This window comes from Helianthus annuus, chromosome 10, assembly GCF_002127325.2.
Source record: "Helianthus annuus cultivar XRQ/B chromosome 10, HanXRQr2.0-SUNRISE, whole genome shotgun sequence".
Classification (NCBI taxonomy): Eukaryota; Viridiplantae; Streptophyta; class Magnoliopsida; order Asterales; family Asteraceae; genus Helianthus; species Helianthus annuus.
Window position 1 is genome coordinate 152739071 of NC_035442.2, and position 20827 is coordinate 152759897.

At 33.6% G+C, this 20827-nt stretch overlaps 1 protein-coding gene across 31 annotated transcripts; it reads left to right on the forward strand.

The window, feature by feature from the left end:
• The first annotated feature begins 16768 nt into the window (after positions 1-16768).
• Positions 16769-20445, forward strand: LOC110885985 (probable beta-1,3-galactosyltransferase 2). 31 transcript variants are annotated; one of them, XR_004869731.1, is made up of 8 exons: positions 16792-17047; positions 17133-18133; positions 18230-18274; positions 18810-18855; positions 18945-19064; positions 19335-19448; positions 19537-19624; positions 20155-20445. XR_004869731.1 is itself a non-coding variant. In XM_022133729.2 (6 exons), exons 2-6 carry the CDS (start codon positions 17782-17784, stop codon positions 19056-19058), a joined length of 369 nt encoding a protein of 122 aa, XP_021989421.1. In that variant the 5' UTR covers positions 16779-17047; positions 17133-17781; the 3' UTR covers positions 19059-19065. The 31 variants fall into 31 exon arrangements, 2 of the variants coding, with proteins under 2 accessions (XP_021989421.1, XP_035834596.1); XR_002562533.2 differs by lacking the exon at positions 18810-18855 and having other exon boundaries at positions 16793-17047; positions 17133-17881; positions 18070-18133; positions 19023-19064; XR_004869739.1 differs by having other exon boundaries at positions 16799-17047; positions 17133-17881.
• Positions 20446-20827: the final 382 nt, after the last annotated feature.

Consider the following 20827-nt stretch of genomic DNA (forward strand, 5'->3'; position numbering starts at 1 on the left):
ATCAAACGTATTCTTTATTCCCTTATACATTTCGCATAGATCATATGCACGAGATCCTTAATCATGTCTTAAACGTTTTACTACACGAATTTCCAAACCTTACGAAATGCTACCTATCAATTTAATCGGTCTAATGAATCTCTTGCCCATGAACTTCACATCCGATTTATTAAGTAAAACACGTTCACGTTATATCATCATACTAGAGACTTTCACTCTTAATCGAAATCAAACTAACCTTTCTCGATTACTTATAAGATCTCATAGATGTTATATGATCGTTTTACCAAATACTCTTTTCAAAATCAACAAATCATTTGTTAAAAACTTTTAACAATCACTAAGTCCTTTTGCTAAATTCTTTTCTAAGGATCCTCGTTTTCACAAGAACCTCCTAAATTCTTAATTTCTTGTTTGATGAGACGAACTTACTTTTTATCGAAAACCTTTTTCCTACACCAATTTACAAAACACGTGGGCAAGAAGACTTCATGAGAACCGATCATCCTCGAATTACATAAACTCTTTTAAACAAAAGTAGCATTCCATTCATTACCAAATACGTTATGCATGACCAATGAGTACGTTATGCACATGAAAACTATATTCTACCTTTTAAACCAAGTTCAACCTAATTTTGATTCGATAAACTCAACGTTTCATTTAAACAACTATACATGCATATCATTATACACGTTTTAGACGTCGCATCGCGACAATTTCATTTATATCATTCGTATTTACCTGCCCAACCTTTTGAGCACTGTTACATGCTTAAATTTGTTATGTTTTCAATTAATACTATATACGCAATCGTTAGTATTCATACTCACACTCATACTTATAACAAGGAATTTTACGTTTATACTTATAATCATATTCATACGTTTCATGTTTTACTCATACTCCTACGTTTCATGCTTATCCATATATGCCTACGTTTCATGCTTATACATATACTCACACTACACGTACGTCTTATGTTGATACTCATACTTACGTGCATATTCATACTTAAACTTAAACTTATGCTCATACTTTCATCCATACTCATGATTCATACAATCGTACCCATATGCGAGCGTAATCCGAGGGATTTGCTTGCGTGGGTCCCATACATACTTAAGCATTGACTTGCTTATATACTATACGCTTATACGTACACATCCTTATTTTTAAATTATGTATACCCTGATTCATACTCAACTAGTACAAGCTATGCGGATCATGCGAAAATCAATATAATCGCGGGTGCACATGGGATTATAGTGATTGGCTCATGAGAACCATAGAGTGTACTACTGTGTATGGTAAAACACAGAACGTAACATGACACCGAATACGAAACAGACATAATGTGGTCAAAACACGGTGGATACGCCGCTGGTATTTCCTATATATAAGTGTTTTCACCATGTTACCAAATTTCGTAAAGCGTGCCATGAGAAATTCAGTGTTTTGCAGACCTTTGGACCTAATACGAACTTTAAACAACTCAGAAACGCATTACATCCGAATATCCACGACGAGAACTCATTCTTAACATATCGCTTTCATCTATCCTGTACTTATGCTATTCTTACACGCGCAATTGTGTATTTAAAATCAATCGTTCGATTTTGTACTCCCATTATTCTCCTTTATTCTTTGTCTTATACAAACCCCGTTCACGATCTAGTCTCATCTATTCTCTCTGTTGAATCTTTGGATGTCATCTTTTCAAGAGTCTTCCTATTAGATTCCGAGGACGAAATCTCCTAAAGTAGGGGAGACTGTAACATCCGTAAAAAAGGTTTCATGAAATCCGACCCTTTTTGAAATTGGAATCCTAACCTTGAACCAACGGAAATTCTTCGCGAAGTAAATAACCGTCGAAAGTTTTTTTTATATGGTTATTATCTGTGTAATTAATTATTTATTTGTCAAAAGAAATATAATAATAATAATTCAATATAGTAAGTAATTAGTTAATTTAACTAACTTAAAAGGTTATTTAGATAACCTATTTAGTTATAGGAAATCAAAATATCAAGTTAAGTTAGTTATTTAATTAACTCTTAAGTTGAGGGGCTATTGGTGTAATTATTTGAAAGTATAAACAAAATCTAACCCTAACCTTATTTGTATCAGCCGTTACATACTTCTACCCCACCCATCTTCATCTTCTTAAACTAGACACACACACTAAAAATAAAAACCAGGTTCACACACACCCCCTTGTCTCTACTGGTTCGATCTCTGCTACCGGCGACACCCCTTCCTTTCCGGCAAGCTCGATCAACAAACACACACACACACACACTTACCTATCTCCCTCGCTGATGTCTGACGGTTGGCGAACCAGGGGCGACGACGCTGTTACAGTGGTGTCGGCCACCACTCTCGGCTACAATCACAACCACAGCCCCTTCCCCCTCTCGCGATGACGTAGGTGATAGACGACGGCGGCAGTGGTGGCGTGCTTGGTTCCGGCAGTTCGGGTCTTGATTTGGGCTCCGATTTGAGTCTCGCAACACGGTCCATTCAGGTTTCGGTTCAGCCGCGATTCAAGCTTGGTTAGGTTCATTTTAGTTCGAATTCTAGTTTGGGTTTTACTTCGGGTTCATGCTCAGTTCATGTCAACAGCCTTGGGTCGGGTCGGCGGCTCAGTCAACGGATCAGCTCAGTTCATTTCTGGTCTCGGGTCTGGTTCGACTCAGGTACAGGGGCCGGGTCGGTTGCAGATGGCTTCGGTTCACCCGGTTCGGTTCGAGGTTCAGACTCGAGTGCAGCCTCGGTTCAGATTCGATGTTCGGCTCTCTTCTTCAGTCAACTCCAGTCAACTGTGGTCAAACACAGTCAACACCGTTTCGGTATACCTTTCTTATTTCTTGATCTCTCGTTTGATTCCTCTGTTACAAATAGTGTAGTTTCTGATGTTTTAATCATCCAACTGAACTGAAAATCTATAATTTACTGTTGAACCTTTTTTTTATATAACTTCAGCATAGGCTTTGAATATTTTCATGATAAAATTTATCGTATTTATACAAAATACACCATAAACATGATGTTTGATTATTACTGTTAACTTAAAGTTGGAAAGAAAATTATAACAGTGGACATTTCTTTTTATTTGTCTATATTCTTTTCTATCTAATTAAAACCATAAGCTTAAATCGAAATAGTTAGCAAATTATTTTTATATAAATCATTAATCTATAAACAAAATACTAAAAACTTCAAACCTAAATATTAATAAGTCCGTTACGCGTTATTGTAATTATCTAGAATAATCGTTCCCGTTCGTTCGATTCCTTACTTTTTTTACTCGTGCGTTATGTTACAAGGAATCGCAAACGCAACCACTTGTAATCTCAAGACTTCGTCAATTCCACTCTCGGTTTTCGTGGAACCTTATGCAAAACGGTGAGTATACTCGCAACCCCCTTTTTATGTTTACCACTTTTTGGGGTGTAACATGTTTTACTATTAAACTACACTTAAACTTATTCTTTATGCAATGCACAAAACAATCCTTATACATGAATACTATGTTATGATACTTGATGCTTACGTGGACCATACATATGTGATATGTTTTAGTCATTAGCTCTCATGAGCCTCCCTTCGACATGTATAGCGCTATAGGAGTAACGCACCACCCCCCTTAAACTTGGGTCATGTTGAACTAATTAAACTTTCTTGCGTAAACAGAGGTTGGCTAGAAATATTGCATGCCACGTTAGGTTGATCTCGTATGAACTAAGTTGCCATGTGGATTCATTTTAAACTTTTATACTTATACTTATGCTTAAACTTGTATACTCGCATTTGTTTTTGCATTGAATTGTATTTTAAACATGCTGCAGGTTGAGGTTTGATGATGCTATGAAAACGGACTAGCAAAGATGCCTAGATACTCACTTAGACGTCTTAGGTCAAATACGTTGTATAAATTTCATATTTGTTGTTGTATTGTTCTCTTGTATTTTTAATGTATTATAACATTTATTCATGAATGAAATCAATTTATCTTTAACTCTATTGTCACAATTAGCGTTATGAGTGATGAGCAATCTTTCTTCGTCTCACTCCGATGTTTCCGCCATCGGTTGGGGTGTGACACAACACTTCACCAAGAAGGAGTAGAAGGTTAGAACAAGGTCCGATTCTATCGGTTTTGAGTGCATTGAGTCTAAAAGAGTTGAAAGAAAGTTTGAAACCATCTTTCAATCCTTTTTCACTATGAATACGTTCAGATCTATGCAAGATCTTTGTTTGTTTATGTGAAAATCGGTTAGATCTAGGTAGTTCTTGGTGGATTGAAGCCAAAACATGAAGTTCTCAAGAACACCATGATGACATCATCCTATAACACCTCAAATCTAGTGATTTCACGGTTAAAATTTAAGATTCAAAAGATAGAAAGATGTAGGAGTGCGTGTAGATTAAGAAAGTACAATATTTAGGTTGAAAACTTACAAGAATCGCGAGAAATCTGAGGAAAAGCGGGCTGGAGCGAGTAGAGGGAGAGAGAGCTGTCAACATCAAGAGATGTTGACATATGAGGGTATTTATTGGGTTTCCATAAATGGAAAGCGCGTGTCGAGCGTTGCGATGCGATAACGTTTCTCATTCAAATTACTTTTAATCCCAACAACTATATCTAACATATAATCATCCTAAATTACTTGCGTTTAGCATCTGCGATTCGATTGCGATTGAGTTTCGATTGCGTTTTGATTAATCACCACAACATATACATAAAGAAACATGCACAAGTAACATATAAAAGGCACACACACATAAAACAGTATCCAGAACGCGTAATTCGAGTTGCGAATGAGATTGCGATAAGTGATACATGCGATATACATCGATAAACCTCGATTTGTAATGAATACTCCACATAATACAACTAACGTAAAAGCATAAAAAGACTATCTACAAGTCAAAGAAGTCAAAACAGGAATTGAGCAAGGAGAGGCATATCACAATTAGCAATCTTGTCTCCCATTGACTTCAATCTTGACTCTGACTTTCGAAACACGGGGTGTTACACTCGTGAGCAAGGAGAGGCAGATCACAATTAGCAATCCTATGTGTCCAAGAGGGCATCGATCTAGTGTGTGTGGGTAGCGGGTTCGATCAAGTATGTTTGGATTGGGGTAGCGGACAGCCGGTGGTGTTGGGGTTAATATATATAGCGATGTTGGGTGGGTGAACCGCTTGGCTTGGCCAAACGGTTACAATTTGAAATTTAAATGCCCCCCGCTATGACCTAGCTAACAAGCGAATAGAAGCCGGCCACATAGGATCGCTAGCCCCGCCCCACGCCCGGCTTTAAACTCCCGCCCCTTGGGCCCCGCCCAAACCCAAGCCCACCCGGGGTGGTGGCTTGGACGTTTTCAGCCAACCCACACCCCAACCCCTGCCCCATACCCAACAGTCTTACTTCCAAAATTTGTTTATATCATGATTGCCCATACAAACCTTCATTTATTTTTATTTTTGAAAATATTGTGATTTAGTTTATATTTTATTGACCCCAGAGATTTCTGTTTAAGGTTGATTTTTCAAGAGTGTGTTATGGTGAATGTGAAATATGAAAAAGTGTCACGTTATGTAGGTGGTTACCCATGAACATGCAGTGGTGCAGTAGCAGAGCTTAACCAAAAGTTTCGAGGGGTTGAAAAGTCATGTGACCCAATTTATATATTGTATAAATTAATAATAATAATTAAACAAGCGCCCCCACACCCATGAAAAGCTCCACCCCTTCTCCCTTTATGCCCCTTAACGCCCAATGCATTACAATGCGCCACACCCAGACTGTCTATGTGTGGCATCTCCCTTGCGCCCCTTTACTTTTCTCATAACACATCATCTTATGCAATGTTTTAAAAACCGGGTTTTAAATCATATCAGGATGGGCTAAAAAATGGTTCAACCGGTTGAACCGGATTATACCGGATGGTTCAACCGAGTGAACTAGTTAACCTTAAAATTTCATAGAGATACATACATACATACATGAATTATATTGGCAAACTCACCAATTATAATTCTTTTTCACACTGACATAAATTATAATATAACTATTATCATGTTCTCTTTCTTTTTCAAGTTTCAAAATACAATCTCTCACGAACATTGCTTTACCCATATAGACATACATATGGAGGGAGAGAGATACATACATCAAGTTGCTTCAAGTCTGTCACTTTTTGACCCACTTGTGGATCTATTTACACCCAATTTATTTTATTGAAATAAGTAAAACTACCGACGAAGATGGAACTGGAAGCATGATGAAGATGGAGCGATGAACCGATGAAGATAGAGATGAATCTTGTGGATGAAGTGATGAAACGTAAGTGATGATGGTTTTGAATGTTGATTGATGGTATATGTATGTGATGGAACTCCGGAATACTAAAAACCCAAACTAAAATAACCATGGGCCAGTACCGGTATTACGGTTTAAACCGGTATACTGGATTTTACCGCCGGTACAAACCTTATGCCGTTTTACTCTGGGGTGTTTCGCTACCGGATTTACATCCGCTACTTGTAATACCGGTATAACCGGCCGATATTTAGCGGTTTTTAAAACATTGATCTTATGCAGACACAAAGTTGATATACGGCTTGATTCATATATGACCGTCATATGTGTATAAGAATTAAAAATTAGAATTAGTGACTACCCCTTTTGTAGCAAACAAAAGCATGCGGACTCTTGTATCATCTTTCACAACAAATATCCAATGTATGATATATGCATTATTAACTATGACATCACAAAAACATGCCATTTCAGATGTATAAAGGGAAAAATCAAATCAAACTCCTCTTTTTTAATAAAATAAAAAAAAAAACTTCGCAAACTCAAATTACCAATCAACGCATATATGTATTTTGTAGATAAAAACGAAGATAATGTTATTATGAATGTGGCTACGTATATATAATTTAGAACATATGCATATGAATGTTTCAATAGATTTTTTAACTTTAACGTATGTGTGATTCTATTCTATTATCACACATACAATGATACTTTGTTATTACATATATGCAATTCTTTTGCAAATATGTAATACTAATTGATGAAAAATTATATGCAATTCTATTGCAAATATGCAATACTAGTTGCCGAAAAATTATGTTACAATTACAAAGTCTAGTGAAGCAATGACTAAGGTTTGTTCTTCCTCGTTATTGGTTTTGCTTCAAAATCTTTAAAGAGAAATTTGTACAATCAATTTTTTTTAATGAATTTAGTGCAAAAGAAAATAAACATCAGATAAGAGAGTGAGTGTCGCTTATTTTTAAGGATTTCCAATTATGATGTTTTAAGAAAATGTTAGTCCTTTGCTAAATTTTCTCCTATACTCTATACATTTTTAAAATTACAGCTATAGTCCTCAACTTTTGTACATTTGTTCTCGAATAATCCTTAGCGTGTATGGGGGTTAGCTTTTGGTGTTAAGCGGGTATGTAATGACCTAAATACCCTTTATATTAAAAACTGATAAATAAAACATTTAAAGAGATAAAATTAAACTTAGTTTGGTGTTCATTGTGTTTTTAGTTTGCTGTCGATTGTGTCTTTTATCTGCTGTTATCAATTGTGTCTTTTATCTGTTGTCATCAACTGTGTTTTTAGTACTTTCCATTGTGTTTTTAGTTTGATACTCATTGTGTTTTACGTTATGTCCATTGTGTAATACGAAACTAGGTTTTCGAAATTTTTTTAAAGTATATGATAAGGAACTCATATTAAAGATAAAAAGACGTTCGTTTTTATGGTATATTTTTAAAATAAATGTCGTATAAAAAGTTAAGCACGTTAAAAATGGGGTGGAAATAACATGTGACTTGCATTTGAACATTTATAGGCATGTAACTTGCATGTGTTTTTCTCTTAGACAAAATTATGTTTACCACTTGATTCCACTTGGACAATTGTTATTCTATAGTAACTTCTTACCTGTCTTATTTTTAAACTCCTTTGTACTATATACCTCAACCCAAATTTGAATTGAAAAACCTCATATAATTATATATACATATATATACACACACACACACACACACATATATATATAGGGTAGGGCTCATGTGAGAACCACCTTTATTGCAAGAACCAATGTGAACACAACAAAATAAACCCACTACACCACAAAAAAAACCTAAAAAAACCTACCCCCCCAAGCTAAATGCTAAAAACTAAACAATAAAGCTAAACCCCCCAAAAAATCTTAAAAAATCTAAAAAACACACAAATTTTTTTTATTAAAATCGCTACTTTTAATATCCAAAAAAAATCTAATTTTTTTTATTAACGAAAAGTAGCGATTTTAATAAAAAATATTAAAAAAATTTGTGTGTTTTTTAGATTTTTTTTAGGTATTTTTGTTTGTGTTCACATTGATTCTCACGGTTCTCGCAATAAAGGATGGTTCCTAACGGGTCCTTCTCCTATATATATATATATATATATATATATATATATAGAGAGAGAGAGAGAGAGAGAGAGAGAGTTAGAGTAGGGTTCGCACGGAAAATGTATTTTTCCTAGAAAGTCTAGGAAGCGATCTGGTCCATCCGATTGGTGTGTTTAAGGGTTGAGATTAAATCAATGGCGATCTTGTAATATTTGAGTTTAATTAATTGATTGTTTTAAATGAGTAGGGGCAATTCTGTCAATGGCCGTGTTTTAAATCAATTAGATAACCGCCCAGTTCCTAAATTCAAGCGATTTTCCCTCTCTCTCTCTCTCCAAACCCATCTTGGAAACCACAATCCCTACCAAAAATAACTACAATCATGGAAGAAGATAACTTTAGAAACGATGGAGAGCACCGGATCAAATTAAAACACTTTTCCATTTCCACTATCTCCGAGTTCATCATCACCATTCAAATATTGTTCTTATCATCTTCGTTTTCTTGACGATGTGTTTTAACAGCAAGCAAATTAATACAATTGTGTTTTAGCAGCAAACAGATTCATACAGTTGTGGTTTAGCATCCAGATTCATACAGATGTGTTTTAACATCAAGCAGATTCATACAGTTGTGTTTTAGCATTCAGATTCATACAGATGTGTTTTAACAGCAAAAAGATTCATACAGTTGTGTTTTAACAGCAAACAGATTCATACAGTTGTGTTTTAACGGCAAGGAGATTCATACAGTTGTGTTTTAGCATTCAGATTCATACAGTTGTGTTTTAGCATCCAGATTCATACAGATGTGTTTTAGCATCCAGATTCATACATATGTGTTTTAACAGCAAGCAGATTCATACAGATGTGTTTTAACAGCAAGCAAATTCATACAGTTGTGTTTTAGCATTCAGATTCATACAGTTGTGTTTTAGCATCCAGATTCATACAGATGTGTTTTAACAGCAAGCAGATTCATACAGATGTGTTTTAACAGCAAGCAGATTCATACAGTTGTGTTTTAGCATTCAGATTCATACAGTTGTGTTTTAACAGCAAACAGATTCATGCAGTTGTGTTTTAACAGCAAACAGATTCATACACTTGTGTTTTAGCATTCAGATTCATACAATTGTGTTTTTAACAGCAATCAGATTCATACAATTGTGTTTTTAACAGCAATCAGATTCATACAGTTGTGTTTTAGCATTCAGATTCATACAGTTGTGTTTTAACAGCAATCAGATTCATACCCTGTGTTTTACCATCTTTATATTGTGGGATCTATAAAAAAATTGGCTTTAGCCCTGTAAACTGTTAAAACACAGCACCAAGAACATGCTGATAAATTCTAGTAATCTTCTGAACAATGGAATATGCGATGTAATGTGACATGGAATTTTAGTTGATGAACACATTGACTTCCAGATTTGAATTCGAAAATAATAAAAATTCCGAAAATCATGGAATTTTAGTTAATGAAGATACATTCCAAAAATAAAATTAAAATGTGAAATTACATGATAGCCCTTCTACTTAAAATCTCTCAATGACACATGTCCAATTCTTATTCTTTCCTAGATTTTCTAGGAAAAATAGATTTTTCACCCAACTCCTACTCTAGAGAGTTAAGTTCATTGTAGTACTATATATATTATCAGAACTTGGAGAACTGTTTATAACCACTCATTTTATCCTATATAATATTTTTTAAATATTAAATCTAAGGGTATTAACGTCAATTTGTCTTTTTTTAAACCTTCACATGATTTCAAATCTCCTAAATTATCTCATGTTGCGAGGAATTTTTTTTTTTTTTACGTTTATTGCATGAATTACTGAACTTCCTAATTAAGTTTTTATTTTTTGATTTCTGTTCCTCACACTAGTTTTTATCGAATACATAGATATACACATTACTATTAATTTGAACCAACTTATAATATGTTTTGCTCAGTCTTCATTCCTTTTTTTTAATCTAGTAAGATATATTACATTGATTTAAATGTTACATATATTTCATAAGTTTTTTTAATTCTGTTAATCATTTGATGTTTGTTTCTTGTTAGTCATAGATTCACAAATGTCACTTTCGAGTAGGCCTACCATTTTATTCGTTTAACATATTTCTCTTTTACAAAGTAGTATGTTTTTTCTTCATTTCACAAATTACATATGTGCATTATGTGTATTTACATATATGTAAAATTATTTATGTCTATTTACATATATGTAAAATTCTTAAAGTACTTTATCTGTCTCTAAACCTGTGTAAAATCTTTTAAATACATGTATGTAATGTATTTACATGTATGTACATTTTTCAAGTGATAAACTATTTTTATATGTGTTAATTATTAATATACGTGTAAGTATAATATTTACATATGTAAATATCTGTATTGATCATCAATTTCTTTAAAATTGATATCTATTTACATATATGTAAATATTTAATATACATGGAAACATAATATCTACATGTTATGTAAATATTCATATTGATCATCACTTTCTTTAAAGTGAATGTCTATTTACATATTTGTAACATTTACGTATGTGTAAGTGAATATTTACATATATGTAAATACTTACAACTGGTTATTGGTTTATTTAAACTAAATGTTTATTGACATTTATGTAAATCATTAAGAAAATTACACAATAATCTTCAATTTAAGATTTATTGATGAATAAAAAATTGATGGACTATAGAAAATGAAAAATCATGAGCAAGAAAAGGTTCGATGAACTGCCATTTATGTCAACATCTTTATAAATTCAAATAATAATATAAAGTTAATAACTTATACATGCATACTTTGTTTATTGAATAAAAATGACAAAAAGCTTGAAACTTACATGATTTGGAACTGCTTATCGATTGAAAGAAAGAATTCGTAGAGATTTGGAATTACTGTGGAATTAGGGCTAGAGAAATATCAAGAGAACGTGATTTAAGGGAGGATGAGTAATTATAGGAGATGTTAATTGAGAATTTAGGCTAAAATCGCTATAATACCCTTATTTTCTTTATTTAATCTCCCTACTTTTAGATTTAATTACAAAATTGACATTATACTTTTGAGCCATTGATTATATTATTGAATGGTCTAGATCAGTTCAGCAAGTTCTGAAAATATATAGAGTTCTGAAATGATCCTGATCCTATATATATATATATATATATATATATATATATATAGAGAGAGAGAGAGAGAGAGAGAGTGAGAGAGAGTAGGAGTTGGGTAGAAAGCCTTATTATCCTAGAAAGACTAGGAAGCAATCAGAACGTGACATGTGGCATTGAAGGATTTTAACTAAAAGGGCAATTGTGTAATTTGACATTTTATTTGAATTTTGGAATTTATATCTCATTAACTAACTATGCACGATTTTATGGTAACTAATTCTCCATGATTTGCGAATCACTACCAGATGTAAATGTCAATCAAATTCTCATTCGTTCGTTTCACAATCTTGATCAACTTTATTCGTAAATCATTTTTCACGTGAGAGATAGTTATGGCTTCAAACACAATTCTTGATTTCGGATATGGCAAATACACTTCTTTTTCTGTTTACTATTATCTGGTCTGTATCGATTTTTAATTATGTCTGGAAACCACCAGAATGTTCTTGACGTTGTGTTTTAACAGCAAGTAGATTCATACACTTGTGTTTTAGGATTCAGATTCATACAGTTGTGTTTTAACAGCAAGCAGATTCATACAGTTGTGTTTTAGCATTCAAATTCATACAATTGTGTTTTAATAGCAAGCAGATTCATACAATTGTGTTTTAACAGTAAGCAGATTCATACAATTGTGTTTTAGCATTCAGATTCATACAGTTGTGTTTTAACAGCAAGCAGATTCATACAGTTGTGTTTTAGCATTCAGATTCATACAGTTGTATTTTAACAGCAAGCAGATTCATACGTTGTGTTTTACTATCCATGCTGGTAATGCTGGAGGATTACTTGACACTGCGTTTTAACAGCAAGCAGATTAGCAAGCAGATTAATACGATGTGTTTTCTTGATGTGTTTCTTCATGAAGGATAGAAGGAAGAGAGAGAGAGAGAGAGAGAGAGAGAGAGAAAGGGAGAGAGAGAGAAAGGTGGTTATGGAATGACAATTATTTTCATATTTAAAACAAGCTAAATGGCAAATCTACCCCTGATTAATTAAATAATCCTATTTTTAAGAAACACCTATTACCAAAATGCCACCAAGATGATCTCAACCATTAAACACACCCATTTGATGGCCCAGATCGCTTCCTAGATTTTCTAGGAAAAACACACTTTCCGTAGGATCCCCACTAGATATATATATATAGGGTCAGGATTTAGAGAAAACTGTGGAAAGTGTGAGAACGGTTATGGATCGTCTGATCAAAACAATCTATGGACTAGACTGGCGCGGTGGCGTTTTCGTAAATAACATCAATTTTATTACGTGGACGCGCTTCATTAAGGGTAAAAAATGGTAAAACGTCATTTCTCTCATAAAACGCCGTTGAAATATAAAACGACAAATAAATACAAAATGCCAATTTTATCACTGCGTAGTTTTTTCTGTGTTTTTATTTAAGCTCTAAGGCTACAAAAACGCCACAAAATGTGAAACGCCATAATACATAAACGCCACGCCTTATATCCGGATAAATGTTAATTACATTTTTTGTTATAAAAATAATATCCTACCTAAAGTACGCACCAAAAAAATCCTATAAATAGAAACGTCTCACCACCTTTCGTTTATCACACCAAAAAACACACAAAAAACATAGTGGTTCCTAAAAAAATACAACTCAATGTAAAACGCCAAAAAATACAACGATGGAAAACATCTTTTCTTTGATACTCAGTAATGTTCTGCATGAAGTTTCGCTGAATGATTTGTTAGGTGAGGGGAGTAAGATTTTGCTGCATGAGATGGACAAAATTCAAGAAAGAGAGACTTATGACACCCATATGTCATTTTGTTTTCTTTGTTCTTGAAGAAGGTTTGGATGATTAGAAGAGACCTATCCCAGTGTAAATGCTACTTTGGCCCCGATGATTATAATGAAGACGACGGGCAGATAGCATCCATCCACACGGAGTCGATCTATGTCTCCAACATCCACAAAGACACTTCAACACATGAACAAAGAAAATAAACCACGCCAAACCTAAAACGCCATTTATTTGTGACAGTCTTTGTAGTTTCAAAAGAAGAAAGAGGCTCATGACACTGAAGATTTAGATCATAAATTGCTTCTATTTGTTTTTTTTTTAATTTTCTTTATCTGTTGTTTGTTATGTAATTTCAGCTAAGAAACAACAAGTACATTAATCCTATAACGAAAAATATAATAAAACGCCAAACGGGCAAATGCTTGTAAAACGCCATCATTCCATAAAACGCCCCAAAAACTACCAAACTATTATAAAATTATGTTGAACAAGTACTATTATAATAAATCTAAAAAAGGCTTAAAACAATATGCAAAGAAAATAAAACAAAAAAGTCCCATCGTTATCTAAACGCCATTGGAAAACAAAACACCATAATTACAGCCGTCAAGATTAGACATGTTATACCATAAAAATAGATGAATCTGAAAACAAAACACGGTAACTGCAAAACAGTAAAATGAAACGACGGAAACATAATTACTAACATTTATTATATTGAAAGCCAAAAACTTGGGGAATTGAATTTATTTATCTTTTTCAAAAACGCCATAATTACCTGTCATGCGCGGGAAAAAAAGTCAATATAAAAGAAGACCATGAGAACACAACCTCAAACACGCCAAAAACATTGACTAAAAACCCCACATATTGTCCAAAAAGCCAAAAACTTCAAAAATGGCTAAGGTTATTGCATGGAGGTTTGAAAGGAAGGAGAAACGATTCATCATAAAGTTCTCTGATAGGAGAATGGTGAAGGTAAGGACAATTAAAGCCATGTTTGGTATGAATGAAGGGGTTCAGAGGGATATCCTGGCCCTTGGGGTTCCAATGGCCAACGATTGTGAAAGAACCCGAACTGTAATAAAAAGATTGAAGAGAAAATTTCTGGCAAAAGATGATGATGAAGATGTTGATGATATTGACGATACTCCTCTACCAACACTTAGCAGTTGGGTGATGCATGAAGAAGCAGGAATAGTTGAAGTGACTTATCAACACGGGGTGCAATATTCATTGCCAATGGAGGAAATGTTGAAGACAGGGAGGCTATCTTTCATTGAACAACTCTGTGATTTAGCACCTTCGAACGATGCAAAATCCAGGGTTGCAATGATATTCAAGAATAGGCTGCAGCAAAGAAGAGACGAGCTAATGGCGTTATATGCCAATCTAAAATTTGATGATGATGAATCTGAAGAAAGTAATGAACAAAGCGATGGGTACATCTCTGATGTAATCCCATCCACGGAAGACTATTAGTTTATTTTGATTTCGTATTATTGTAATTTTATAAAATATTAATCTATGGTAATCAATTATTAAAAAAAGATCCAGATCGCCAAAAAATGACATGGAAAACGCCATAACGCCAAAAAATTAACTATGTGACACAAAAAGATTTAATTCAACGAGAAGAAATCGGGGAAAAACAGTAAAACGCCAAGTAATTAATGATTATAGTTAACGCCAAAATTATCTTGCACGCCAAAAATGAAGCAACATGTCACACGCGAAAATCGGGAAAGAAGAAGAATATTGAAAATACAAAAAACCCCTAGGACCCTGATCATGTCCCGCGCCACGTGTTGGGCCAGGATGCGTTCCCACCATTCTCACACTTTTGGGCGTTTTCTCCTGATGCCGTACCTATATATATATGGTTAGGTTCATTTATGAACAACCCCTTTGATTGTGAACACTACTGAACTAATCCTAGCCATTGATAATCAATACACAAGTGTAAATCAAATACAAGGATTTGTTCACTCAGTTCACAAATACACTAGTGTTCACTCAAAAACCCCACCATATATATATATATATATATATATATATATATATATATATATATATATGTGTGTGTGTGTGTGTGTGTGTGTGTAGGGTGGGGTTCTTAAATGAACACTAGTGTATTTGTAAACGGAGTGAACAAATTCTGACCATTGATTTACATCATCAAATCGCAAAATACACAAATGTATTTTCATCATCAAATCCAAGCCATTGATTTACACTTGTGTAATGTCCTTCGGGATTAAACAGAGGTAAACAAGTAACAAAGGAGGAAGAAAATGGTGGGGTGCAATGATGATCTCTGAAGACTGGAAAAGACATGAATTTCATGTTTTGGGTTATTCATATTTTGTGAGGAAAAAACTATATATCTGATTTAATGTTATGAATTTTATTTATACTAAGTTGTATTGACACAGAGTGATGTTACCATGGTCCTTATTTAATAAATTGTTTTTATATTTACGAAAAAAGATGATAGCTTTTATTATACAAGTTTGGTTGATATAAATTGTTTATTCGTCAAGAAAGAAACACTTGTTTTTCAAGAGCATCTCCTTCATTTACAAAAGTAGTATTTGCTTTGTTTGTCATGTTATGTATTTTTTTTCTTTGACAATCTGTGTATGGTTTTGTTTAGGTGCAGATTTAAAAGTTTTATTTGCAAATTCTTGTTTTCTCGTTGGAAACATGGATTTTGTAATGGATTGCCTTAGTTTTATATTTATTACAAGTATGACAAATGCAAACATTAGGTTTGGTGACATTCATAAATCATGGTGGTTGTGTGGACAAAGATTATGTTGGTGGTTCGAGATGGATAATATGAATGACCAAGATTAGTTACACATGTGTACAAGATCATGAATATATATATATATATATATATACATGTACATTTAATAGAATACATATATGTATATAGTTGTTATAATTATATTGTTATGTATATACATCTATGTACAATGCTAACAATCATCTCAGAAACTTATTATACGCATATGTAGAATACTGAATAACCATCTCAGATACTTATCATACACATATGTACATATGTACATACGTTTTTAAATTGTGAATACGTATAATACATAGATGTACATTCAATTATGCAACAAAAACCACTAGGTTCACTTACGAACCCCACGCTACAAATATATATATATATATATAGGGAGATTCATTTGTGTAGAAAATTAAATTGAGAAGAAAAACAACAAAGGGTACAATTGTAAAACATTAAATAATTTCCTCTCATCTCATTTATTATTATCTTTGACTAATTAATCTATCTATATCTCTAATAAAAGAAACCTTGGGGGGACACATGTCACCCCTTGGTTAAGCCAACTCAGCTGACACTTGGCATAGCTCTGGTTTGAGGATTGAAGAGGCTTCTTATGTACGTTTTTATTACATCGTAACCTTCATTCTAACATTTAACCCTAATTATCATTCTCTCTCTCTGAAGATCATCGGTGACGACCACCATCTTACCTTTCTCTCATAAGTTTTCCTTTTATCACCATTAATAACCCTAAATCTCATCTAATCCTTCTCTCAAACATCATCGGACGAAATCAAATCCATCATCGCTACTTTCTTCTTCTTCTTCATCAATTGCAGTAGGTAGTATTTTTAACCCTACTATGATTTTGTTTTGGGTTTGTTTTTTAATTTATTTTGATTATCAATTTGGTGCATCTGTGAATAGTGATAATAGAGATCGTGGATCATCTGGATTGCCTACGCTACCGGCGAACGAAAACGGACATCTTAAACCTCATCCGTCGCAACAAAATCCGTCTGCGAAGTTGCTGACGTTGCCTACAATTTTGACTATTGCTCGAGTCGCATCTGTTCCTCTTCTGATTAATAATATGTTTTTCTAAAATTAGGTCAACATTTTTAATCAAATATTTCATTATTTAATTTGAATGTGATGTTGAATCATGTTACCTTTGTGAGTTGAATTTTGAATCTCGGTACTGTTTGATCATTAATCAATTCATTATTTGATTATGTTATTAGGATTACTTTTCAGTTACTGCTATTCTTTTAATATGAAGGGAAGCATCTTTAATTTCTGTCATACTATTAATATTTTTCTTCTCCAGGTTAGTTTTGTAGCGCTTTGACTATTTTAAAGTGTTGCTGAAAATGGTTGTTTGTAGGTGATAAAGCAGCCATCTGGTACTCGGCAGTCAGAGAAGGCTCTTACACGTAGGCTTCTTTAGATTGTTGGTATGGTAGATCACTTTTATAATTGTCATGTTATTTGGGATTATTTAATCATACATTTAAGATGATGCTTTTTGCAAATTTGAAATTTTTCGGGTATCAAACATGCTAATTTGCTGGATATGCCAACATATAGTATAAGAAACTGCAGTTCTAGAAGTAATACGGCTTTTAGCAGCCGAAAGAGAACAGACTCTGTACGCGCTACATGGATGCCTCAAGGTTGTTTTCCCTTCTGCCTTTTTAGCTAATGCACATGACTAGGTGTTTAGAGATCAAAACTTTTGTACATGTCGGGGTTGGGTTTAGGTTAAGCTGAACACCTTTGTCTAATAAAAAATATTGTTTCTAAGTAAAAAGGTTTATGAGGTTTCGTGGTGAATTCTATTCTATTTTTATACAAACTCTAGGTGATAAACTGAGGAAATTGGAGGAAGAAACGGGTATCATTATGCGCTTTGTCATAGGTCACGGGTAGGCATCACCTATTTCACCATCTTCCTGTTATGCATAAAAGCATGAGAATATAAAGGAGCTGATTGTGTTGACCTTTGACTTTTATCATTGCAGTGCTACATCTGGTGTAGGGATGACAATCAAACCCGAACCCGCTGGGTAAAAACCCGAAACCCGACATATTTGGGACGGGTTTGGGAATAGTTTTTATTTTTTTCGCGGGTTTGGGACGGGTTTAGGATTTGGTGATATACCCGGTTACCCGACCCAATTACCCGATAAAGTGTACTTGTTTACCCGATTGTATACCCGATATAATTTCTTTTATATTATTAAATATGTATCTATGATACATCCATTTTTTTACACATATTGGTATTTCCGTATACATTGTAGTTATTTGATATAAATTTTTATAATGACAATAAAAAATGTAATCGGTTAGTAGTTACCCGATAGATACCCAATGGGTTTTGAGATGAGTATACCCAACGAGTAATCTTTTTAAATTAACGGGTTTACCCGAAACCCGCGGGTATACCCGATACCCGGTGGGTATTTACCCGCTAGAAACCCGACGGGTTTTGGGACGGGTTTGGGACAAGCTTATCTAATCGGGTTTGGGTTTGGGATTACCTAAACCCGCCCCAAACCCGATCCATTGCCATCCCTAATCTGGTGGTATACTTGATAGAGCTATTGAAGCAGAAGACAGAAAGCATGGAGATTTCTTGAGACTTGTAAAAATACAATCTTTTTTACTACACCTTTTTTTTTTTATCTTGAGTCTTGATTCAAGAGTTTGCTGACTTACATGGTATGTGAGTAGGAGCATATCGAGGGGTACCTTGAATTATCAGCTAAACAAAAACATATTTTACGATCGCTGTTGCTTTATGGGATGCAGATTTCTATGTCAAGGTTGATGATGATGTACATGTAAATATAGGTATGATTATGCAAACCCATTTTAGTTTTGCTGTTTCTCTGAATTAGAGGTTGTAATTGTGACCCATTTGCCTAAAAATGGGTTCCTTTGAGTTATAATTTGTCTTCAATAGATCAAATGGGTAGAACTGGTCAAACGTGTCAACAGTTATTGTATGTAAATTCCATACAACCTCTTAAATTACTTCATTAACAAAAAAATTATATATCTTCTAAAATTATTTATCTATTTTTGGGAATCATATTTAGCAAGTGTGGGATATTTTTGCAGGAAGAAATAGAACAAGATTGAACTTGCAGATGCTTTGGCACTAAAACTTCTCCAAAGATATAACTACTCTGTCACGGCAATGAAACTAGATAACATCGACTCATTTATCCGAAGGTATGTTAGATGGCTACATCACATATTTGAAAACTTTGGTTAATCTTTAATTTGTAAACGACTAACCAGAGTACAATGTTGCAATCAGTTGGTGAGTCTTAGGTGCAAGTTGGGTTGCTGACAGGAAAGCTAACTGAAGTAAGCATGATGCTGTGTGCAAAAGAAATGCTACTGAGGTACCTTATTAGCTTTCTACAAATTAGACAGAGATCTATATATGGAATATAGTAATTTTTTCTCACCAAATCATCTGTTCAAAACATAATGTTTGTGTGGATTTTTAAATGCTTATTGCTTAATGATTATCCAATTGACATCATAATATATGCCTTCATGCTGATTTTAAACTGTATTTTTGTTGTTTAGTTAAACTTTCATTTTGAAATTGTTGTTTAATTAAACCTTCATGTTGAAATTGAATTGGTTGTTAAATTTTTGTAAACTAATTTGAAGCTGTGTCTATGATTTGTAGGATATGTTTAACGTGGACCACCTATAGGGTTTCATCCAATTTATAGGTTAATATAAGTCGTTTGGTTTCTGGTTGATATATGATAAAATGTTGGTTCCCGAATGGTACAATAGAAATAATACATGTTGTTTGTAATGTATGGTGTATTCAAGTATTAGTCATGCAATAGCTGTGTATATGGTTGTTGGCGACTTACTGTCGATGCTTTTTTAAGAACCAGTACTTTTTGTGTAGGCTACTCATCAAACATCTGCAAAGCCAAATCGTTGATAAAGTGGAAGTATTTATTAAGATCATCAATGGAGAGAGGTTCATCAATGAGGCGCCTAAGGCGCTTGTGCTAAAAGCCGTATTAATTCCTACAACCATCAAACATATGTTATTGTACTTGTGTTTAGATTATTTTTTTCTTTTTTATCATTTTTTATTGTTTTCATGTTGCTTTAGCGGCATGTAAAAATTAATCCGCTAATAGTGTTTCTTCCAATGTATGCGTTTTCACAGAATAATAAATTTCAAAGTAAATAATATGTTTTTGGTTGAAGCCGCGTTTAACGCAGGCATTAACCAAGTTAGTCATAAAAACTATCATCCTCCACACCAAAATTTTTGCCTACATATATCAAAATTTATCCTACACGTTTTGAAATTTATCCTACACAGCTCGTAATTCATCCTACACACCTAGTAATTTATCCTACACTTTAAACTATTTTTTTTTTATTTTTTGAAAAAATATATTTTTTGAAAATAAGTTACAAATTTAATGTACTTAGCTATTAAAAAAGAAGACTATCAATTAATAATCTATCTAAGTTTACCAATATCCCCAAACATTAATATTAAAAACAAAAATTAAATGAAGTAAAATGAATGATTCTTATTGGTTGAACTTTCTTCTTATTTA